General features: G+C 43.1%; 1 protein-coding gene across 1 annotated transcript; it reads right to left on the bottom strand.

The window, feature by feature from the left end:
• Window positions 1-1,222: 1,222 nt before the first annotated feature.
• Window positions 1,223-18,343, bottom strand: LOC135489982 (uncharacterized). The gene is made up of 4 exons (XM_064775622.1): window positions 12,906-18,343; window positions 11,044-11,291; window positions 5,640-5,937; window positions 1,223-1,463 (listed from the first exon to the last, which is right to left on the bottom strand). The coding sequence occupies exons 1-4, from the start codon at window positions 18,341-18,343 to the stop codon at window positions 1,223-1,225; spliced, it is 6,225 nt and encodes a 2,074-aa protein (XP_064631692.1).
• Between the last annotated feature and the right edge of the window lie 7,270 nt (window positions 18,344-25,613).

Raw genomic sequence — 25,613 nt, 5'->3', positions numbered from 1 at the left:
CTTCGCGGACCTGCGCACCTTGCTCAGATCTATGGGGTGCCTGCCCGCCCATATGTTGCCGTCACATACGTCCCTCCTTTGAGGAGATGTGCCCCACATCGACAATATGACAATATATGTTCCTCTCCGCAGATCTGCAGGAGGGCTCAGGCTCAAATCCACGTGCTGGCCAAGCACGGAGAGCCAATCATCCGCTAAGTCAAGCCTCCGGCTTATGAGTCTAGGCGGTGGGTTATACCAGAGAAACCCAGGTACTGTACCATAGTTAACACTAAAAAATAGGCGCAGGCAGCTCTCAAAATTCCGAGCAGGTGGAGGAGTTGACAATTTAACCTATGTTACTTGAGATAACGAAGTAGCTTGAGCTAAGTAAGCACGTAGCGCCTATTAATCCAGAATTTTATAAACTACGTAACTAAACTACGGAAATTCGTGTGCTCAACCATATCAGTCCATTAGTCTCTGGGGAGTTATAGCCACACATTTTACTGGAGTCAAATACGTTTGGATTTGCAAAACACATAGAGTAGGCATCAGTCCTATAAGTCTCTGAAGAGGAATTCACATCCATTGAATTCGGATACATTATGGGTAGCGCAGCACGGCTACAATTTCAGTCATTTTCTGAACACGAGAGACATTAGACTGTATACTAGTAAGTCCAAAGTATGGGTCAGAACATGCGGCGCAAAAGTAGTCTCTTAAAGCGCAGCGTACCATACCGTTCCACACTAATAACTTGGCCTAAGCCAACTTGTTGGTTATCAGGTCTTCCGGTTTCCACGAGATTCACTGATTCAGGGTACGGTTGTGTCTGGCACCAAATCTACAATAGAATCAACGAGTATTTGCGGTGGAAAGTTTCCCGTGCGTAGCCACTCAGGCCCGTACCACCACAGATCATTGCTAAGGAACTGATTGGTGGTGATGCTATGGCTAATCATGTCTGCCGGATTAACAGCAGTAGGGCAGTACATGAAGTTATTGACGTTGTTACCTTTGATTTCATTCACACGATTTTGAACGAAGGTTGGTAGTGGCTTAGTGCTGTTTAGCCAGTGCAAGACTATTTGGCTATCGGACCAAAGCGTAGTGGATGTCACTGTCTGACGTAACTGACTGCGTACGTAATGAAGCAAGCGCGCGGCTAACAGGGCGGCCATTAACTCTAAGCGTGGAAGTGTAATTTGCTTTGTTGGGGCCACTCTAGACTTGGCAATGACTAACGCAATTTGATTTCCACAGTGTAGATAGACTCATGCGCCGTAGGCTTTGACGCTACTGTCCCCAAAGTCATGAAGGTGACAAGGCTCTGTTGAGCTAGCATCAAGGTTTGGAAAGTAATGCCATTTGATATGGCATTGCGTAGAGGCGAGTTGTAAGTCATCAGCAATAGTTTGCCATGTGCGACATAGAGCTGCTGACAATGGTTCGTCCCATTGTAGACCTTCTTTCCAGAGAGACTGGAGGAAGATGCGAGATCAGATGGTTACAGGACTCAAGTGGCCTAACGGATCATAAATTAGACTAGAGCATTTGAGCACTTCGCGCTTTGTGGGCGCTTGAGAAGACCCGAATTCAGGCGTTTTGAAACCAAGAGTATCAAAGTTGGTATCCCAAACCAAACCAAGAACAGGTGTGCTGCTGTCCGAATGTAGGACACCGGCGTTCGTTGCAGCTTCGTTCAGTAGTTTGCTATTGGATGCCCAAGATCTGAGGTTGAAACCTCCTGATTCTACTAACGCATTGGCTGAATTGAAGTAATCCAGTGCCTCTTTGTCAGTTGTAACCCCACTGATTGCATTATCGACATAGATGTTGTCAGAAATGTCTCTGGCGGTCTCAGAGTCATTTTCCTGTAGATGCGCGCGAATGACGCCTTGAGAATGGCTGGACTTGCAATGGAACCAAACAAGACAGACGAAAACCTGTATACAATGAAATCACTTTCTGGGTCGCTCGGATCGGACAACCAGAAGAATTTTGTGAAATCTCTGCAGTCTTCATGTAACCCAACGTGAAGGAAAGCTTTTTCCAGATCACTACTGAGTGCGATGGGATGAAGCCTGAAGCGGATGAGGATGCCTGCCAAGTCATTTAGATGTTGAGGACCCTTTTGCAGACAGTCATTGAGACTTGGTGTGTTTGGCGACTAGCAACTACAGTCGTAAACAACGCGGATAGGCGTGGTTGCCGAGTCCTTTTTGACGCAGTGATGTGGTAGATCATGGGTCATTCTACTGAAAAGGTATAAAACCAGCAGAGCCAAAAAATGAGAAACATGGTATTTCCAAATTAAAAAATTTTATTATCAAAAGTTAACATTACAAAAATATTTTTTTTTTTCAACAGTAGTGGAGCTCACATATTACAATATTTCTGGAATCCCTAAGGAATGTATCAAACCCTGGATTATTTGTCAGTGGTGTTACCTGACATTTTTGGGTCATGGTGTACCGCAGTATACTCGAGGAATGACCATGCATAGTTATTTATCTAGTGTTATGGTCACTTTGAACTCCCCTGTCAATATTATGTACATTGTTACTGATAAAATTGGCCATTGGTGCTATTTTACTCACCCCTGGAGCTAAACATGGTAAACTGAGGTCACAAATGTCTATATCTATCAAATGTTGTATGACCATTGTGGCTGTAGTTATGACAGGGATAAATGACCATTCCTAATCCTACTACATATTAAAGTCAACTGTTCAAGCTAACAATGTGTATATTATTACGCCTGGAAAGACTTTAATTATTGGTAACACCACTGATACAGCAATAACACCACTGACATTAAGTAACACCACTGACAGGATTATTAAATTAATGACAATAGTAGAGTCATGATCTGGTGTCTAGTCATACTCGCCATTCAGTATTTACGATGAGTACATGACTATGCACCAATAGGCAAACATAAACATATTGAACACACTTTAACCGGTACAGCATTATCATTATCAGTGGTGTTACTATCAGAATATGCACACATCATGTTCATAGAAGGTTTAGATAAAATATTCTAGAAATCTTATACTGTGGTAACAAAATTTTGTTCATGTCTCAGAAATAATCTTTACTCTCTCTCTCTAAATTATGAAATAACACTAACACTAATACCCGGTAATGACAATTACTGTTGTTAATAGGGCTAAATGGTAACCACTGACCTCAATGGAATTTTTGCATTTCAAAAAGCCCGAAAACAAACACAGTCAATAACTGATATCGAATAGTAATACTGTAACACTTAAATTGGAAACTGTAACAATGAAATTTGTAGTTGTAGTCAGTGTGAAAAATCAGAGCCTGCTATAGTACTGAAAATAGTTAAACTTTTGATACTAGAACTTGGCAGTGAGTGATTCATCTACCCCAACATGATAGGCTAAAAACCAAATTATTCAACAAACTGCTTCTCTATGACAGCCCATACTTTTGGATCTACTTGGTAGTATCGAGATCGCCTATTGTCCTGCCGAAGATCCGATATGAGGCAGATGAGATCACTATCTGAGTACCAGCTGACATCTTTCTTAGGGCTCGGCCAGTAAAACTAATTTTTTCCCATACTTTTCATGCAACTAACTTGGACTTCATCCTCGACTACTTGAAGAATCTTACCTGGATATGGTATCTCGTCATAAATGACCACACAGAGTCTGCCAACATGAAGCTGGCTTAGACATGGAGTTGGTCTTTCGAGTATGTCAGGTAAATCAACGTGGTCATGAACAGTACCAGTTTGTGCCTCAGTATGACTATATTCACCAGATTCTTCTTGAGAATCTCTAGCTAGCTTATTAGTGCTATCTGTAGCCAACTCCGAGTGTGAATCATCAACAACTTCACCATCTACGTGACCATCAACGACCAAGGAGATGTGTTTTATATCATAACACGGGCAATCTAGCTTTCTTTCAGTGTTTAATTGGCATACACAACTGATGTCTCTACAACTGATTTTCAATGGTGACAGAAATTACCTGGTGAAACTTCATAGTGCCAGGTACTGTGCGTATGGATACAGCTAACAGAGCCTGTGTCTTCCTCTCAATTTCATCATCACCGACAAAGAATAATTTTACCTCTGAATCAGTAGCCAACAGGGCATTGTATAAGGCCTCCACGTTATTCAGGTCTTTTCCATAAGAAACTAGCTGGTCTGCAGTACGCTTAATAGAACCACCAACTCCATCCGGCGCGCCCTTCCCGTGGCCAGCTTCAAAGAAGTTCCAATCTACCGACCTGAACCCCATCCTGAATGGCTCTGATGAAAGCATGTAAAAATTGCCCCGTTGTTTATATTGAGTTGCCGGACCATCGCTATAAAAATGCAAGATTTTCACAGCAGGATATTCATCCTGAATTAGTTTCAGAATTGGGTCTAGATGGGCCCATATGCCAGACGGACCATGCTGAAGGTTGGAGGAAATTGTACAGAATGAAATCACCTGAACTTTTCCTTTTTTGACATAGAGAACACCAGTGTGGAGTGATGCTTGTTTATGGGAGCCCCCGAAATGTACAGACTGAATTTCTTTGCCATATTTACAATTATAATTTTCCGAAAAATCGATATGAATCAGGCATTTATCATCAGCCAGGTTTTCGCGAATTTGCTTGTAAACTCTGTATTGCCACGATATATTGAACAAATGCTTTGTTATCTTTGGCATATTTTCATGGAACAATTTCACTAAGCCAAGTTCGGTGGATTCAACTGGTTCTTTTACAGTATTTATCGAACTGCACATCGCTCCACCCTTCTGATATTCAACCTTTTTGGTTAACCACTGCGGGAAGGACACAGGCGTGTCCCTTGGTTGACCCATGATGCGATAGACTTTTGATTTACAATCTGGACAGGCACCATACGCACAATCTTTAGAATCATTGCACTGCACTGCGGAGGTGAGCTCAACTAAATTTGTTGTTGGAATAAACTTCAATTCGAATAACTTGTCTACTAGGAACTGCAAGTTTTGTCTTCATTTCATGAATAATAGAGAAGTGTAAGTCCAAAGATTTTCTTATCTTTGAGGATGTTACAGGATTGAGACACTTTAACAGTGCTCGAGTTTTTGACCGCGGACTTGGTGTACCGGTACCTGGTTGTTGAATGCTCTGGTGCAGCCGTGATAACCTCTTCTTATATTTGTTAGTTAGCTTCACTTGGTCGTCAAGTTTACTTTGAAGTATTGCTCTTTCTCGATTGCTTTTAGACCGTGATGCTGCAACCTTCTTACGCCCTCTTTCCTTTTGCCTGAAAAGATTATTTAGCATCAGTTTCCATGTATCCCGTATTCATGTGAAGCTATGATTTAAGGTTTGAAAAGTAGTCATGGAAGGTCGTTGCTTGGGATCCCGGCTCAAGTGGCAGTGGATTAGGTTCAATTTCCGTCGTGATTAATAAGACTTGGGACAAGACCTCAATTTGTCTAACTTGCATCGGGTCACAATTTAAGCTTGGTCGAGATTGTAACTGATGAATTTCAGAGCAGGTTAATCATGAAGATGTAGGCGTAATTTGACTCTGAAAAAAGCTGCTGACTAATGGTGACTACTGTCGATTTAAAGGTAATTAAAATTTACCAAGACTATTTGAATGTGTGACTGGTATATATATTTACCTGGATCTGTTCTCTTCGTGTTCAGGTGACAATGTATCTGGGGTTGCTGGAGGCGTCATCAATTCAACCCTTTGCTTCGAACGTGATTCAGCCTTGTATTCCTTCCACTCTTTTCTTTTAGCTCGTTGCTCCCGTGCGGTCATATCTGCTACATGTTTTCTCTTTCCTGCTTCTAACTCCCGTTTGTATGTTTCTTTCTTTTTGGCGAGATAATTGGCTCTTTTATCAGGATCTGCATCCCTTCTTTGCCGGTATTCCCGCTGCTTCTCTGCAGCGCTCTGTCCCCGTGGCATCTTGTCTGGAAAAAATAAGTTCCTATAAGCCCTCAATCGATTCGAACCGCCAACTTTCTGACTAGGCCTATAGTCAGACTCATGAGACCAATAGTTTTAATGCTAACCAACTACCGGTACTAAGACAAATTTACCTCAATTTCCGATAGGCCCCTATGCCTAGGCCTACTTAACATCCTAGACCACTTGGTATATTTATGCTGTGTCCAGTGCTGTGAAATCACTTTATACCTTTTCAGTAGAATGACCCAGATAATGTCCCGATCGGGGGTCATCATCCTCCACACGCTCCACGTTGGGCTTGTTCCTGTATAATGCGGTCATATACTTGAATCGTATCAGGCGGAAGGCGTCTCACCATATTTCTGGTGCGGGCCCTAGCAACGTTAATGTTGATTGGTAGATGCGGATGCTGGGGTTTCCACGGCAGTTTTGAGAAATATTGTCTCTCGCGTCTTTCTATATTGTCAGCGCAGAATATCTCTAGATCATTGGTTGAGTGATCAGTTGTTTGATCTCTGATACCAATGCTGTCGAGATCCCAGAGTTTTGTTAGTAGATAAGGTTCATAGAGGGGTGGTGACGTCACCATAACCTGAAAACTGCTAACATCAGTCGGAAACTCTGGGTCACGTGATGAGGTAGGCCCAGACAAGAGGTAACCGAGAGCGGATGAAACGGCAGTTGGGCCATCCCCTTTTACCTCGTGATTACCAACAAACTGCCAATAGAAATCAGCGCCGATCAGAACGGAAATGCCAAGTGAATTCTGACTGTTGATTGGCTGAGCTAATCTCAGGCCGCGGATATGTGGTAAGTTTAGAACATCGGCGGTTACGCGATTGTTGAGAGGCGCGCAGATGGTAGTAACGATTAAGACGCTAAGCCTAATCTGGGAACCTGTTGTAGTTTCCTCGTTTTTGTTTTGTTTTGTCGAAGTGGCAAATCGGCACTTTTGTCACTTTTGAGAAAATGTCGTTTGAAATGTTCGCCTGCCAAGTTCCGTATTTACTACCTTCCTGTTATAAAAGATACAGGAATCTATTCGCATGTCTTTAAGAGAAAGGAATGTTGGGGCTAGACCGGATTCGCCATCGATTCGTCGCTTAGACAAAATGCTTCATAACGTTATTGGGCTATTCGCCAGACCATACATTAGCAAGGTAATGTATTCTGTTGGCCTATACCGTGTTTTGGGAACCTGGACCATCTACTATCATGCACCGAGGTAATGGAGTACCATTCAATAAAGATTCCTAGCATTTAGACCGAATTCAGAATTTATAAGCAATTACATGAAAGTTTATTTAAACAAAATAACTTGGGACAAAATATGCAACAGCATTTAAAACAGTAAACATGGTAACTACAATAATTAGTAAACATGGTATAGTCAACAATACAGTAAACATGGTAACCGTCTCTCAAATTGGTAAATGGTAATTGGTCATGTTCAAAAATGTACAGTGGAACCCCGGTCGGCGACCACCTCAGTAACGCGACCACCCCGCGAACACGACCAAAATTCTCCGGTCCCGAATGGTTTTCTCTCTAATTCCCATTAACTGGCCCTCGCTAACACGACCACCCCGGTACCCAGACCGCGACCACCAGCTTGGTCGGTCCCAAACTGCAAATTAACCCCGCTAACGCGACCATGAGGCCTAATTGCCGTAATCAACCATGACTGCATGGTATCAATTGGCACCTTCTCGCAAATCCGTGTTGATAATTAGCACCTCGAACACAATGACCATGGGAATCCATATGAAAATAAATGATGTGTAAGTGAGTTTGATCTTGGAGGAACTATACTTCAAGTATAATTCCTCCAAGGTTTGATCAAATGTAAGCGCAAATAAAATGAAGAATAAACTTTCTTTTCGACTCACGGTTTGTTTTTTCATCATTTAGTATTAAATGATGTCAAGAGGCATGCACACGTAGTTTTTAGGACAAATAAATTATGTTGATTAGTAAGAGTACCGATACTCAAAGTAAAGAATGCTTACTACGTCGTAATGTTGATAAAATACGTTATTAAAAAGATGATTTAATCAGTACCAGTTCAAATTGGCTAATGTTAAAGCAGGAAGACATCAGGAAGAATTCTCAACGTCTTCTCACATCACCTCTCTCAATGTTAGCGGGAATATTAGCTTGACATCAAGAAGGGCAGCTGCCGATGGTGTGAATTACATGCTTGTTCTAATTAGCATGCTCAAGTTTTAATGTAATGTTTGGTCTAATTAGCTCTCGTCAGTTTATTTACTCATTTACATAAGTTGCAAATTAAACGCAAAACACTCAAGGAAATGATTTTTTATTCGTAATATACACACAAAATTATCGAATCACCCGGTGGCGTAGTCATTAATGCATGTCAATGTACACACAGCAGGACGATGTTTTGGCGGGAAAACCTACTTATGATTCTTAAATTCACTAACGCGACCACCCCGGTAACACGACCACTTCGGCTTAGTCCCTTGGGTGGTCGTGTTACCGGGGTTCCACTGTAATTGTTTTTGTACATGTCTGCAGTACATGTAGCTAGTTACATAACAGGAAGCAATGTCAAACTAAAATGCATCCCTTAGTGAAACACTGATGATTCGCCCCGTCATTGATCAATGAGGGAGGTGTTTGTAAAATAGGGGAGAATCCAACTTAGGGGCCTTGTCCAAATTATTCGCCGAAATTCACCGGCGAATTTCTGGCAAATTTACGGCGAATTTACGGCGAATTTACGGCGAATTTTTACAAGTTCGCCAAAATTCGCCAAAACCTCCTCAAAAATCATCAAAAATTCGCCGGAAAGTTCGACAGAAATCGCCTAGAATTCGCCATAAATTCGCCGAGAATTCGCCATAAAATCGCCACAAATTCGCCACAAATTCGCCAAAATTTCGCCGAGAAATCGCCGCTGGTATTTCAATGAACTTCGCCGAAATTCGCCGATCGAAATATATCTGGCTCAAATTCGCCACAAATCGCTACAATCTGGCGAAAATCACCTCCTCGCCGGTTCCTCATTGCAATGTCGTAAAAATAGAAGATCTGTTGCTACCTTGTGTTGGATTATAAAAAATATTGGCCAAAAATAGTACATCCACTGTCAATGTAGAACTGACTGTTCAATGCACGTCTACAGAGCAAAAAGATTATAATTATTACTATAGTCCAGGTAACCTCGACCGCCGGGGCTGCGTCGGGCCTACAGATTATTATCAGTGGAGAAAATAAAGTTTGTTTTTGATGCCATAAAGGGTCTGAAGTATATGGGCTTTCAAAGGTCATTATCAAAAATACGTAAAAACATTACAAGCAGTCGCACATTAGATCCACTGCAGACCATTTGGGCAAGAGCCAGTGCCAGTCCCAGTGCCAGCGTGCCAGTGCCAGGTATTGAACCAACCCCTTGTCACGTGACTGCCCGATGTGTCCTGTAGAAAAAACAGAGAAAAAATCTTGTACTCACCATTACAGAAATCTCTCTGTTCTCCATTGGACGTACAATGAGGAGGATGACGATACAAAGAACAGGGTGAGCTGCGACTGCTTTCTGGTAAAAAAATGCGCCCAAAAATACGGAAATTCGCCAGATTTCGGCGATTTTCACTTCGCCTCTCCTCGTCGAAATTTGCCTGGTATAAATTTCGCCAACGTTCAATGATAAAAACTCGTCGAAAAATCGTCGGGAATTCGCCGAAAGTTCGCCTGAAATTCGCCTGCAATTCGCCTGAAATTCGCCATAAAATCGCCGCTAATTCGCCATAAATTCGCCGAAATTCGCCTTCAAAATCGCCCAAACTTCGCCAAACATCGTCAGAAATTCGCCGGAGACTTTCGGCGAATTTAAGGCGAATTTGTGGCGTTTTTGGGGCGAATTACGGTGAATTTCGGCGAATAATTTGGACAAGGCCCCTTACCTCGACGCGAGTCCATGTCATAAACATTTTTCTGAGTTCTAATAATACCGTAATGTAGTAGGGGTAGCATGGTAGATCGAACAGCTTGTATTACCTAATGGTGGTTTTCATGGGCCTGCCTTTTGTAGGCCTTTAGTCCCTCAATAGAATGATGTAAAGGCTAGACATTTCTATGGGGCAGGACTTCAACTTGTCCAGCGCGCTAGATTGAGGGGTATAATAATCGTAAACGATCGTAAAAGCTTTAGTTACGAGGCTTGGGTATTAGGACGACTAGATGAAATAATTATAGTGAATAACCGTAAGCCACAATTTGTAGTGGGATTACTTTATTCTGTAATACACTATTGTCCTTTTATTCAAACACAGTGTACGGTAACGAAATCATTTAACATGTACTGAGCAGACTACTCGTCATTTTCGGGGTCAGAAAGAAACTCTAAACCATCAACTTGCTCTTCATCTTCAATTACTAGGTCATTGATACCGATATTAGCATGTTCTGCCACAAGTCCACTTACACGCCAGGCAACAAGCACTGCCTCATCAACAATTCTCTCCCACGCTAGTCCAATCATTCTTACAACTTCTCTACGCGATATAGGCGGACAGTTTCCGTCATCGTCCGTATTTCCTACCTTCCACGCCTTCCAGATCGCCCTCAGTCTCGATTTAAAAGCATACATGATCGTTAAATCCAGTGGTTGGACACGCGAAGTACAACCTCCGGGAACAAAGTCCATGCCGCCACCCAAGTTCTCTACTGCTTCTCGAAACAGTCCATTAAGGTGAGCGGGATACCGGTCCACAACTAGCAAAAATGCAGCTCCATCAACGAAGTCGGTGAGCACTGTTTCAGCCCATTGAACTAACGATTTTAGCCCATCCATTTGGGCTGGATGTTAACTGAAGAGAATTATGCAAAATGTTCAGTTCTTCATCGACGGAAATCTAAAAAGTTTTACTAGATTACAACTTTCTCAGTTACTACTCCAATAGGCACAAGGAAAGAGCGGATTTGTACCTAGTAGGATTTTGTGTTGATATGACTTACCCTAACGTTTTCGGGTGCATGCTCCCTCAGTTCCTGCATAACACGTCCGTGCGGAATTAGTCTAGGGAAATTAATCTCGGCAATTCCTTTCCTCCCATCAGCCGCAATCAGTAAAGTGACTGTACATCCTTCTTTCGGGTTGCCCCTGGAAGATGGGATATCGGTGTCGTGGTTTCCTTTGTTGTCCATCGAGTAGTTCGGAGGAAAGTCATAACGGACGAACGTTTGATTCATATTGAAAAGATGATCTGGTTGAATGTTCTGTTCTCGTAACGTGTCCGCAACTTGTCTCTGAAATGCTTTAACAAGTTCTGCAGCATTCGGTGGTATCTTTTTGGAGTCCTTTGTGGCGCGCCTGTAACTTATTCGATGCCTGAAATGAAATAAGCATGTCTATTACACGGACCGAAAGTGAATGGTACTGTGCCTGCGTTCTTCGATAGAAATGGGACGACGCCGTTAGGGTCAACGAACAATAGAAACGTAATACATTAATATGATTCACCTTTGCATGAATCCTTTCAGCCATGACTGTGATGCCCTAAAGTCCAATCTATGGGGGCGGTCCCTCTGTAAAGGTTCCATATCTCCATCTGGCAATTCCCCGATCCACTGACGAAATTCCCTCGTTGCTTGTCCTGTGAGATCTTGCCCAGCTACGGGAAAACCCAGCGTCCTTCTATTTTGATACCAGTCTGCTAGAGAATCTTCCACCTCGGGCCAGAAACCTTTAAGCACAAACAATGGCCTAATTATCAGCTGTATACAATCATAAGACTTTTCAGTGAACAAGCAAATAGTTTATGCTTAAAGAGATCAAAATCTTTATTTAGACTGGCTGAACGTTGTAAAAATAACTAAATAGGTGATTACATCTTATGCAGTTCATTGACTGGAGTCAGTAATGTTATGCACGATATGCAATGTTACCTTGATGCCAGCTCACGACCCGGGGAACTGGAAACTGCTAAATTTTAAGAATGGAAGCTTATTCCCACCTTCGGTTTTAACCGGGCCGTTCAAAACTCCCCATTTTTACAAGCGTTGCGCGATAGGTTTCCTTTAGCCTGTGGAAATCGATTGCTTACCATTGCCAAGTTGCCGGTATCTTCTCATTCGTCGTCGTCGTCGTTGACCCTCTACAAACTCAGTTCTAATGTCATCTTCGTTTCTTATCCAGTCCCGAAATGTCGGCGCCCGAATATTTCGGAATCTTGCAAAAAGAGTTGGTGTCTGCCCATGTTCCAGCCCTTCTAAATGAGCTAACTGTTCTGTAGCTACTTAAGTTTGGAGTAAGTGGGAAATACAGGGCGACATTCGGCTGTGTTCTGTAGGGACTGTATATTTATTAAGGATTCTAAAATACAAATTCATCGCACGTGCTCTCATATCTCGCCATTGCTCGTTGTTGTCGTTATACATAAAACCGTCTCAACCAAATACACAACACTCCCCCCCTGAAAATCGAGGAGGCGAGATTTTCAATAACACAATGAACCTAACCCGCCGTAAGGCTTAATTCTGAGAAATGTATGCTGAACACAATAGCTCCAAAATGCAAGACCTAGCATACATAAGTAAACAACTACACCTAATTCTATACCCTATAGAATATACCGTCAAATAACTCAAATACACATAATGACAAATCTAATGCTAAGAGTATTCCCCCCAATTACCAACCTGGGAAATGTAAATTACAACCTTCTGGTAAGAAACTCTGATGATGATATACCTAGTAATAGTAATAATAGTATACTAATACATGTAATCAAAATGTTAAGAATTTTGACCCCTTGATAGAGATTTGGCAATCAGTTGACATGCATGTATCTGACAACTACGACTGAGTTACCAAAACTCAACTCCAATTCTTGTATGTCACTCTGGATTAAATGTCTATTCTGCGGGTTCCAACAAACGCAACTTCTGAATAGGCCTTCTCATCAATCCTCTCTTGGTTTTCACTGTGACTGACCTAACCAACCCGTCTCTTCCTGGGTGTGTGGCCATCACACGTCCTAGTGCCCAATCTAGTTTTCTGATGTTGTCCTCCGCCACTAGAACGATGTCTCCCTCTTGCAGATTATCTCGTATCTCTGTCCATTTTGAACGGCGCTGTAATTCCACAAGGTATTCACTTGTCCACCTTTTCCAAAACTGTTTGGATATCCTCTGTTGATAGGCCCATCTCCTTTCAAGTGACAACTCTGGCTTGTATACAGATGGTAGCAACTGCAGATTTCTTCCTATGATCAAGTGACCAGGGGTTAATGGAAGAGGATCCTCCTTGTCAGCCGAGATATCCGATAAGGGTCGAGAATTGACTTGAGCTTCTGCATCAGTGAGCACGGTCTGAAGCTCGGTAAATGTCAGGCTGGCCTTTCTGAGAATCTTTGAGAGAGCTCGTTTTACACTTCCAACAAGTCGTTCATAAAATCCTCCATGCCATGGAGCCCTAGGAGTTATGAACTTCCACTCGATTCCTTCCAGTCTGAGTTTATCCTTGATTCTCGCATTGTTGTGGAACAAACGGTAAAGCAATGAAGCTGCACTCTCAAATGTTTTTGCATTATCGGAGTAGATGGTACAACACTTTCCACGCCGATTCATCATGCGTCTCAATGCTTGTAGGAACTCCTCTGTTGTCAAATTTGCTGTCAGCTCTAAATGCACTGCCCTGGTGGCCATACATGTGAATATGAGGATGTAAGCCTTGTTGCTTCCAGCTCCATGTTTTCCACTGACATGTACTTCTCTAACATAGAGTGGTCCAGCATAGTCCACTCCAATGTTGGTAAATGGTGGCGATACATTAACCCTTTCCTCTGGCAACGGCGCCATTTTCTGCTCTAATTTTCTGGCACTTCTACATTTCTTACATGGTAGGACTCTGCGAATTTCCTGCCGGCCACATACTAACCAGTATTTGCTTCTCAAGTTAGACAAGGTTTGAACAACTCCTGTGTGTCCAAATATGATGTGATAGTGGATTATCAACATTTCCACAAATCTATTGTGATTAGGCAATATGATGGGGTTTCTAAGCTCATCTGGCAGTAGTGCTTTGTGTAGTCTCCCCCCAACACGGAGTAACTTCAGTTTCTCATCCCATATCGGATCAAGCTGTTTCAAGCGGCTATTTGCAGGAATCGAAAGATTATTCTGTACTGCATGAATTTCCACTGAAAATGCTTGTTCTTGAGCCCAACGTAACCAATACAACTCCTCTTCTCTTTGATCAGTGAGAGTCAAGATTGCATTTTCTTCTCGAACATGTTGCCCATCTCCTCTCCTCACTCGGTACTTTAAGCTTCGGACTCTATTCATCACTCTCAGAAACTTGTGGTAACTCTCATATTTCTCCACTAGTTTCAGCTGCTCACTTTTGGTTTGGTCAGTTGTTTTCTCTTTGACTTGCAGTGCTGAGAAAGTCTTGGGTTTTTTCTTCTGTTCAGCCAATTCCAGTTCAGCTGTGTCAATTCGCTGTTTTGGCCAACTTTCTTCTTCTTTTCTTAGGAAGTCTGGCCCTTCCCACCAGAGTTGCGAGTTAACTAAGCTTTCAGCAGAACATCCTCTCGAGCATAGATCAGCGGGGTTAATTTTCCCTGGCAAATGACTCCACTTCCTAGGTGGTACTAGATTCTGTATCTCACTCACGCGATTGGCAACGAACGTCTGCCAAGTGTAGGCAGGTTTGCTAATCCAGGCAAGTACTACTTGTGAGTCAGTCCAGCAGTGTACATCCTCTATTTCCAACTTGATTTCACGTTGAACGTAGTTTACCAAGCGTGCTGTGATTAGCGCAGCCATGAGCTCTAGCTCTGGTAAGCTTCTCTTCTTTCCAAGTGGTGACACTCTAGTTTTAGAGCACAGTACAGCTGTGTGCACTCTCTCTGTTGGCAAGTCCTCAACCCTGACGTAAACTACTCCTCCATATGCTGCTACACACGCATCACCGAAACCATGCAGTGTGAATCTAGGTTGAGTGAAGCTCTCAGGAACTATACATCGCTGGACCTTTATCTGATCCAGATCAGAAACTTGCTCCTTCCAACGTACCCAGTTCTGATGAAGTTCATCAGATAACTTCTCATCCCAGTCAGTACGATCCATCCAGGACTGTTGGAATAGCCGCTTGGCTACCAAAGTGAACGGTGCTAACAAACCCATCGGGTCGTAAATTCGATGAAGTTGTTGTAAAACAGTCCTACGAGTTTCACAGGGTACATTTTCCATCCTCTCGCAAAAGGAAAACATTAGTACGTCCTCTTTAGGAATGTACTTGATCCCCAACGTTTTTGTAGTAAATTGTTCCTCAGTGACGACTACTATACCACAGGCAAGATCTGACTCCTCTAATCCAGCCAAAGCTTCTGGTTTGTTGGACACAAATTTCCTGAGTGGGAATCCTCCAGATTTCAAGACTGTTTTCATGTCTACTGCTAAGCTTGCTGCTGCTGTGGTATTGTCTTCTCCAGACAGTACATCATCCACGAAAATATTTTCTGTTATTTCCTCAGTAGCCTTTGGGTATTCCTTTGTCTGTGTGAGTGCATGGTCCACTACAGTTTTGATACTCGAAAATGGAGATGATTTCAGACCAAATGTTACTGTTTTCAGCCTGTAAACATCAGGTTTTTTACTAGTGTCCATGTCACGCCATAAGAATCTCTGTAGATCTTGATCTCCAGTTTGCATGCCGATTTGAAGAAACATTTTCTCTATATCTGCTACAAGCGCTACTTTATGTTTTCTGAAACGCAAAAGTATGGCAAGTGGGTCGGGCTGCAGTGCTGGTCCACTCAACAATGTGTCATTTAGTGACACCCCCTCTGGTCCTTTGGCGGAGCCGTCAAACACAACACGCACCTTTGTGGTTGATTTATCCATTCTAACAACAGGGTGATGAGGCAAGTACCATATTGCTTGCGCTTGTTTCTCCAATTCCTCAACTTTCTCGGCACGCCCTTTATCAACTAACTCTTGGATCTGTTCTTGGTAGGCCTTTCCCAAGTCTGGGTCCCTCTGTAATCTTCTTTCCAACCCCTCGAGACGTTTCTCTGCTAAGGTTCGATTTGATTCTAAAGACTTGTCCTTCCAGTCCGGATGGCGAATCAAACCTGTGACGTAATGACCATCTACGAGTTTGGTATTATCAAGATGCTGCTGCAATGCATCAGTCTCCAATTCTGTGGCTTGGTGCTTGACCTCATTAGGTAATATTCCCAAGTGTTCTAGGTCCCAATGTCTGGCTGCAAAGTCAGTTTCATTCTCCAAGGAAACTCTATGACACGTGTTTACCATACCAATCTTTCCATGTCGTTGGTTTGGCTCCTCTACTGGGCAGATACCTGAAAGTACCCATCCAAAATGACTCTTTGTGGCAGTTGGCATTCCTGGTGGTCCAGTTTTTCTAACAGGCAGTAAGATGTTTGTGGTATCCTCTAGCCCCAACATAACATCAATTTCAGCCGATTCACGGGGGTATGTGTCTGCTATCTGCAATCCCTGCAAGTGTTGCAGCTTTGACAAATCTACTCTCACGCAGTTGAGGTCCATGCTAGGCTGATCAACTGTGTAGGCCTCTATCTCAAATTCCTCACCTTTCCAATTAGGAATAGCGCTTGATAGATGAAACTTAACTCTCTCTGTTTTCAATCTCATCTGGTTACCACCGGCTAGTGAAAATTCTGCCTCAACCTTGGGTCCTCGCAAGTCCAGTTTTCTTGCCATCTTGTTACTTATGAATGATACACCGCTGCCTGTATCAAATAAGATTCTCGCTACTGAAATTGCTCCTCGTGATTCGATTCTTGCTAGAGTGGATTGCATCAATATCTCCTTTGGACCTGTAATGGCCTTGACAAGTCCTACACTCTTGGGAAATTCCGTTTTTTGACGTAGACCTTGTACTTGCTCTTCTTCCGGTAGCTCTGGCTCACGATCATAATGGATCAAGGTATGATGTTTCTTCCCACATCTCTGACAGTGTCTTGAATTACAGTCTTTGACATAATGCGAAGCAAAGCAGTTAAAACAAAGTTTTAAACTCTTGACCTTGTCTATGCGATCACTGACACTCATGGCTTTGAAGGTCTGGCACTGATAAAGTAGATGTGCTTCTTGGCATACAGGGCACTTGGGAGTTCGACTCTGCGTCTTCTGTTTTGATTGTCCAGCTTTAGGGTTACTTGTAGCATTGACATTCAATGCATATGCACTTGGCTTGCCATAACTAGTACTAGTATGTTTTTTCTCTGGTTTCTGTGAGTGTGAAGTACTACTACTTGTGGTTGGTCGCTTTCCCCCCTCCATTTCCGTCCTTCGGGTAACTTGCAGGGCGTCGAGTAGCCTTTCCAGTAAGTCGGGAAATTTCAGAGGCAAAGTCGACTTTGTTTTTGCCTTCAGCTTTTCGCCATCCCACTTTCGCAACAGTGTTTTGGGAATTTTGGGCCTGACCAATGCCGTGAAAATCCAACTTGTTTCGTCTAGTTCACATAGAGCCTCGGTTTTCTTTAAAATATAATTCCATGCTGACACAAGCTTATGGCAGAATGGCTCCATGTCTTTTAGTGCAAGGGAGCTCGGTGCCTCCATGTTGGCTATCTCGATTACAGCCTTCTGCACACAACTCTCCACGTCACCATACTTGCTTTCTAAAACTTGGAGGATGTCTTGGTAATCAGGATCTTTCATACCCGCTACTAACTTTCTACACTCGCCCTCTAGTAATGTAATGGTAAAGTGCGTCTTTTCCACCTCCGAATAACCTGGCTTCGCCAACTCCGCTTCTAACAGCTCTCGCCATTGATCAAAGAAATGCGGATCGCCGCTAAATTTTGGTATGGGTAGCTCTCTCTTCTTCTTGGTCAAAGTTGACAAGATGGTTGTGAGCTGCTCTCCTGATATTCCATTGTTCATGGATTTAAAAGCCTCTGCTAAACCCTTTGTTAACACTTCAATGTTGCTCTGGCTACTATGATGGGATCCTTTGCCTTCACTCTCACTCCTCTCCTTTGTCGGCCTGAACCAGTCTTTCTCCAACCTCTGGATCTTGGCATCACAGTTGAAGTACCTCTCTCTATAGTCTTGCTCATCCTTATCTTCTCTTCTCCTCTGGTCGTCAGACATAGCCTTCAGCCTCTCCTCGTTATCTCTGTGATAATCCACTTGGTCTTGAGTATCTTGCAAGTCCATGTAGGCTGACTTCAACTGTTCTCTGGCAGACATGGCTGCCCTCACTTTAATCTCATTCTCGGGTGAACGGTCATCATCGTCTAATGCTGGAAGAACATCATCATAATATCGGAACAAGGATTTCTCCAACTTGGTGTATCTCTGCCGATTGATGCGCCTCCTTTCCAATAGGAATTCAAGCGTTGCTGGCTCAGCAGCCACACTTTTACCCTTAGTAGTCGCCATTACATGTATGTCAGTGATTTTAGGACAGATGAAGCAGTATTGATAATTTTTAAAACAATTATTACGTTAACGTAACCCACTTGAGAACTTAACCCTCACTATTTGTGACCTGGTAAAACTTCGAGACTTATAATAAATTGGTATACCGAGGAATGATAAACCTTGTAGTAATTACCATAAAAAGACCATTGCATATTGCACCAAAATCACTATCTACTCATGAAAACCACTGAGATTTGAACTGAATGGCAATCTCAAGACTCATATAAACACTTTGACTATAAAAGTACAATGTATAAACACACGATAACTCAACACTATACAAACATGGTCACCTCTTAAGTATTGTGACAGCGTCACTTTATCTTAAGGTCAATAATTAGTCACAGTATTTACTATGATTATTCTATGAAATACAAATGTAGTAAGACCAAACTGTAACTCAAACACTCTTGAGAATCACTACCGGTAACCGTTTTAAATAAAATGCTACTCTAATCTACATGTAATCCATATTAAAATTGAATACCTGTATCATGTATGCCTCAACATGGCAGATGCCAGATTCAGTAAATACCAATAAACACAACGTGGCACTTATACTCTTGACACTCACTGAAAGAAACTCTGATGGCTCACACTCAACTCAGATTAGGCTGACTAAATCCTTACTTTTAGATTTATCAAACCGTTACCTGTTAAAGATTACCAAACATACACTAACAGTAATACATGTACCTCTGTAAAATGCAAACTCAGTATTTGGCATAAATTTAACACATGGTAAGACAGGACACTTATACTGAAAGTGAAACAAGAAGTCAAAGACTTAAAACTCAGGGTAAGAAAGAATCACCTTTTTGGATTCATACGTGGTTGAACTCATACACACTGCAGTAAGTTTGACATCTTTTAGTCAAAGCATAAACTCATAATTCTAGGGGAAAGCTAGAAAACACTCAGATATGAATTTAGTCAAAGTACACGCAGATGTCCTCCACAACTCAGTCTTAACTCAGCGACAAGACGTATCTGCATAACTCGGCGATGTCTGGAACAGCGACGATTCTCACTCATGTAGTCGTCAAGATTCCTGGTCCTCATAGATGATGCATCTGTGCTGGGAGCTGCTCAGCAATGTACGACAACTAACGGATGCTCGAAAAGCACGTGCACGTGGAACTCAGGAACTCGGGTTTTCCACAAACTACACGCTAAAGACAGTCCGACTCACTCTGCTCAGGCCATGCACGAATTGTCATTGCATGGGTTGGGTGAATCCTCGAAAGACAGAAGAGAAAGTCACACCCTGCACCTCTGTCAAGGCTCAACTCAAAATTCGTTTTTTCGGATGCACAACTCTCACAATGTCAAATTACTCATTTGTATTGAGTACTGTTGATCACAGTGTCCCACCTCAGGTCCACCGTACTACTCGACTGCACACCGCACAACTCCGGAGTGCATGAAAGACAACATTTTGCAACCACGTGCATTGGATGCCTGTATATGCTTAGTGCATCAATAGTGCATCACTGCGATCACTGCAACTGCCGCGCCGGCACATCGGATCGATTGGCGACTGTCCTGATCCGGTCGGAGAGACCATAATGTTCTGTAGCTACTTAAGTTTGGAGTAAGTGGGAAATACAGGGCGACATTCGGCTGTGTTCTGTAGGGACTGTATATTTATTAAGGATTCTAAAATACAAATTCATTGCACGTGCTCTCATATCTCGCCATTGCTCGTTGTTGTCGTTATACATAAAACCGTCTCAACCAAATACACAACACTAACCAATATTCATCCAAATAATCGATTTTTTGCTGTAAGGAGTATGCCTGAAGCCGTTGCCTTGGCGGTCCCCCCGCCTCGTCCATCGCCGTATTTAAACAGCATGAGCAAAGAACCAAAATAATCCAAAAGCAGATCATTCGTCTTCGTTTGGAAAACATATTTTGCTGTGTGGGCCTTGATCAGGCGCGTGTCATGCCCCATAGACATTTCTAGGCCTTACATCATTCGATTGATTGAGGGGCTGATTGAAGGCCTACAAAATACCACCATTCGTTCAGGTAATACAAGCTGTTCCATCTATTATTTTGCTACCCCTACTATATTACGGTATTATCAGAACTTAGAAAATTTTATGACTCGCGTCGAGGTAAGTTGGATTCTCCCGTAGTTTGTGTTCACGCAGTCGCACCACGGGTGTATCACCCTCGCAGAGAGATTGTATATCTTTGTATTTCTCGGCAGATAGCTTTGGCGTTATGGCATAGGCCTGCCTAGGACCTTCAGTGAGCGGTGAATGAGAGAATCTTCTCGTATTTAGATTGAGGCGATGGAAGGAAGGACTAAGGTGGGACACTAAGGTGGGACATTTTGAAATAAATGCCATTTGGATCCGCTTTCTTTAACATTAATTGCATAACCTTTGTCCAGACCACATGTGTGCCATCTTCTGCTACCCTCTCTCGCAGGACACCTAAATCTTGAGAAAGAGATTTCCAGTCATTCACATCTTCTGTAGACACCTCAAACACTTTGTAAGGCCGTTTGCGTGCCATACCTATTATTGGAACAAGCTGCGATGGAACCATCACCTCGTGGTTACGTTTCAGGGCTGACTCGACACAACTATGGACAGAATCGCCTTCATTCTGACCATGGTTGGTAGCAAAAAAGTGAAGAACGATTTCCTCAATATGCGAAGAACCCCTAACGAAGTGCAAAAGCATCGAAGGTATGATGGTATTTTTGTTCTGTCCCGCACACCCGCTGGCAAAAAGTGAAACTGTGCGAATGTCAGATGAGTCGACAGTGTGAAGGAAGTGGCACAGGTTTGACGATATCTCGTTAGAACCCCGTCCGGCGATTCCCTCATGCCAAAGATAACAGTGAACATCCTTTGATACGATATCACAAATGGTGAAGTTAAAGCATGAGAGCCGGCGCTTGTAGAATATCTCGCAGCGATTTGATCTTGGCAGATAAATCACCTGCTCCAGATCAAATGAGGCGACGAGGCTATTCTTGTTGATCGTGGATGCCTTACACTTCAAGTCTTGCTTGATTTGTCTCACCCGCCCTTTTCAGCCACGTGTGGTTCGTACTTCCCTCGCAGATTCACCTTTTCTATATCACTTCCTTCGCGGTAGCTCTGGCACAATCCGCATTGATCTTTCTTTAGCTGAAAAAACTTCAGTTTCTTGCTCTTCACCACCCTGTAGTAAGTGCTGAAGGATACTTCGTGGCTCGGATGTTCGTCCTGGTACATCTGGTACATCTTTCCTACTGTAAGATCCGGAGACAGGTATTCACAAGTGGAACTCTGGCGGCAATAGTGCGACTCCATTCTTGGAAATCTATCAACGTGGGCGATGACAGCGGCGAGTAGTTCCCCATGTGCCTCTCTCCTTGACGGGCATCTCCCCCCTCGCTTTTCACTAGCAAGCACACCGGTATCACTTGTTTTTGACAGAACAGTGCGAACTTGTCTCTCAGCAATACCAACAGTGTTTAGAAACATCACCCTACAGACAGGGAGGCGTTCATTAGAAATGCCTGGTAGAAAATAACGAATTGATCGTCCTTTCCTGCTTTCTTGTTTCTTGCCATACACTGGCTCTGATGAAAATACAAATGATCGAAGCCATTCCCGCTGCAATTGAAGCTGTCCGAGTCCACAGTAAGAATTTAAAATTGATTGCCTTCTTTCATCATCAATGACAGTGCAATGAAATCCTCTTCGATCGCACACCTCTCCGTCGCATCGCGGTCTCAGGGCTTTCCTGGCAGGAATGGTACGGTTAGATTTCTCGGTGGTGTACTGTTCACCGCTATTCCTCAAACGAGTCACCTCTTTGCTTCGGGACTTCTTTTTCGGTGGTTCTGGCAACACATCATCTCCTTCCCTTCTAATACCTTCCATGAGATAATCCTCCAGTTGGCTCCCCATGGTTGTTTGCTCTGGCTGTGGAGGTGTCTGACCATTATCTGTACATAATGGACAATCCCCCTCGAAGTGGTCGAAGCAAAGTAAACGCTGGCAGGTTACATTGATACATGCTGCAAATACTTCCTCGGTGCACCCAACCATCTCGCAAGTCGTCGGACGTTCGTCCTCACTCTTGTCGCTTCTGGGTCCAGGGACGTAGTCTGGATCACGATCAGAGTCATACTGATCCGACTCGTCTTGGTCAGAAGAGTCCTGGACATTCGAAACTATCGGGAGTACAGTTGACTTTGCAGCTAACACAGATAACGGGATGTTGTCTTCATCATCATCATTCATCCGATTTCAGTACTTCGATGATAGTGCCATGCCACCAACGCTTTTCTGGCTTCCACCACATCTTGATGCACTTGCCAATCGACATTTCGCCTTCGACAGCTTTGAGATCAGTAGAACTGACAATATTCACATCGTTATTTTTGTCCCAACGGACGGCAACATCGAAGTCCTTGCACGGCATCGTGTGCTGCACCTTTTTCAGTTGGAACTTCTTTGGAGGCTGTTCTGGGATCACATCATCAGCATCCCCAATTATACCATCTACGGGGTTCTCAGGTTGACTCCTAGTTGTTTGCTGTGGCTTTGGAGTTGTCGAACCATTACCTGTACATAATGGACAGTCCCCCATGAAATGGTTGTAGCAAAGTAGTCGCTGGCAGGTTACATAGACACATGCTGCAAAGATTTCTTCGGTGCACCCAACTATCTCGCAAGTCCTCTGATGTTCGTCATCATTTTCATCTAATTCCGGTACTTCGATAATAGTGCCATGCCACCAACGCCTTTCTGGCTTCCACCACATCTTGATGCGCTTTCCAATCGACATTTCGCCTTCGACAGCTTTGAGATCAGTAGAACTGACAATATTCACATCGTTATTTTTGTCCCAGCGGACAGCAACATCAAAGTCCTTGCACGGCATCGTGAGACTGAAAACAAAAACTTGACTTTAGCCATGTACCTGAGGTTACAAATAAATCCGAAGAAAAATGCATTGGGATTTCATGGTTTGTCAAGGGTTGTACGAAGAGTCAATCATGATAATGAGCATATTCAATCAATTGGATGGGCGGGCACAACAATGTCAAATCGGATAAATCGGGTACTGGATATTCTTCACTTTGTATTTACCTTAAATGACCACAAAACTTCGTTATGTAACAAAGAGGACAGCGCGTCTGATGTCTCAAGAATGGAAATGACCAAACACACGGAGTCATTTGCACTCATTTTGCCTAGAGTTACCGCAGTTGACCGCAGGACGTAGTAAATAGGATCAATAACCAGGTAAACAAAATTAAAACGAGTACTGTGAACTTGGATGAGACTATTCGCCACTTCGAAAGGAAAAAACACCGTCCAAGGATCAATATCACTTCTGTCGAAGTGACGAATCGACGATTCGCCACTACGGCAAAAAAATAAATACATGTTGATGTCAGATTCGCCTAAATGTAATGCTATATCTCAGTAAACAATCAGATTAATCGTCTGAATTTCAAGCATGTTGAAATTGGCGGGAAAACTAGTTAAATAAAGTCATTAACGCAAAATGGAAAATTCGGTTGATTCGCCACTTCGACAAAACATCGACGGTTTTAACGCTAACAGAAGTGTAATGAACTTTCTGCCTAACTGGTTCCGAACCAAAGGTTGCGATGTTGACGGTTGTTTCACCATTCGGTTTTAGCTGAAGTTTAGCGGCTAACTCTGACGTAATGAAGGATTTGGTCGAACCTTCATCAAAGACAATGTTGGCTTGGGTGTGTGATTGATCCCTTATCACAACAGCGTTTGCGGTTTTCAAAAGAATCGAACTAGTCAGTTGGGCGTCGTCGGGAGTTGCTACCGTGATTATATGTTCATCATCGGTGGCTTTAGCGGTGGGCCTTTCAGAAGGCGCGGAAGCGAATGTTGATGGCGTCGATGAGTTAAATTGGGTAGCATTGTGCAGCGAAGTATGGTGATGGCGATTACATTGTCGGTATTTGTATTCGACTCACAAAAACTCGTTGAATGCTTCTTGCTTAAACAATTCCAACAAAGGCGCGCCCTTTTAACGATATCCAAATGTTTGTTTGGATCCTTTACCCTTTGGCAATCTAGCGCACGATGCGAATCATTACAAAATAAGCAAGACCTACGAGACTGATGAGACTGGGACTGGGGATGAGATGAATGAAACTTGAAATGAGATTTGGATTGAAAATGAGGCTGATAATGAGACTTGGAATTAGAATTGCCTACGTTGGTAAATAGTGCTTGGGCGGATGCAGTTGGAACACTGTACTCACGATCATAATCCCGTCTAGAATCACACAGATCCCCACGCTTGCCTGCACGCATGGCCGTTATTTCCTTCAGAATTGCTTCACGTAAATCCTTCAAACTCCAATCGTCAGACCCATGATCTCTGGAAATGTTCCTTAGAAAGTTCTCTGGCAGTTTTTCTGTGATGATCGGATTAAGCAGTTCCCCGTATGATGTATTCTGGCGTCCTATGGCTTGTAGACCCCAAACGTATGTCTCCACACTGTCATGGAATGACTGTAATGACATGATAGTTTCCGTTGGTGACGGCAGCGACCACAAAGCTCTCATGTAGGCATTTCTTAGTTTGTGTTGCTGTCCGTATCTCTCAGTTAGGAGATCCATCGCGTTGGTGTAGTTATCGCCGGTGAGCGGAAGGCCTTCAATCACAAGAGCCGCATCTTCCTTCATCTGTGCCCGCAAGTATTGAAACTTTTGAACATTCTCGAGTGAGGTATTCGAGTCTATGGCAGCGTCGAAGGAGTCTTTGAAACTTTGCCATTTTAGAATGTCCCCGGCGAATGTGAGCAATTGCAACTTAGGTAGATTTACCGTTTTTGACTTACGATTGGTGGTGCCGCTTCCCGACGTGGTGTCAGAATCCTCTGTGCTGACAGAGGTGTCCAAGACTGGGACTGGCGCACGTTTCCTCTCCAGGAATCCCTTGAAACGCTTTACGTCTTCCTGGACTCGTATTACGTAATCATCTGCCTCTTCGTACGTCTCGGCATAATCCGTTGTCCCAAGGAGTTTTTCGTTAATTTTATCCTGAGTAACTTCAATGGTTTCCAATTTGGCACAAATGTTTTCAATGGTAGCCTCCAAGAGCCTCACCATCCGTAATAGAGAGTTCTTCTGCAAGAGCATAAAATGTCTTCCCTTTCTCAACCTGTTTTTCTGTCTGAGCGCGTTGACTGTCCAGTTTCTGTTTTAACTTATCC

The sequence above is a fragment of the Lineus longissimus genome, chromosome 6, assembly GCF_910592395.1.
Source record: "Lineus longissimus chromosome 6, tnLinLong1.2, whole genome shotgun sequence".
Lineage (NCBI taxonomy): Eukaryota > Metazoa > Nemertea > Pilidiophora > Heteronemertea > Lineidae > Lineus > Lineus longissimus.
The sequence above is the reverse complement of the archived record's forward strand: the minus strand, read 5'-3'. Positions and strand labels throughout refer to the sequence as shown.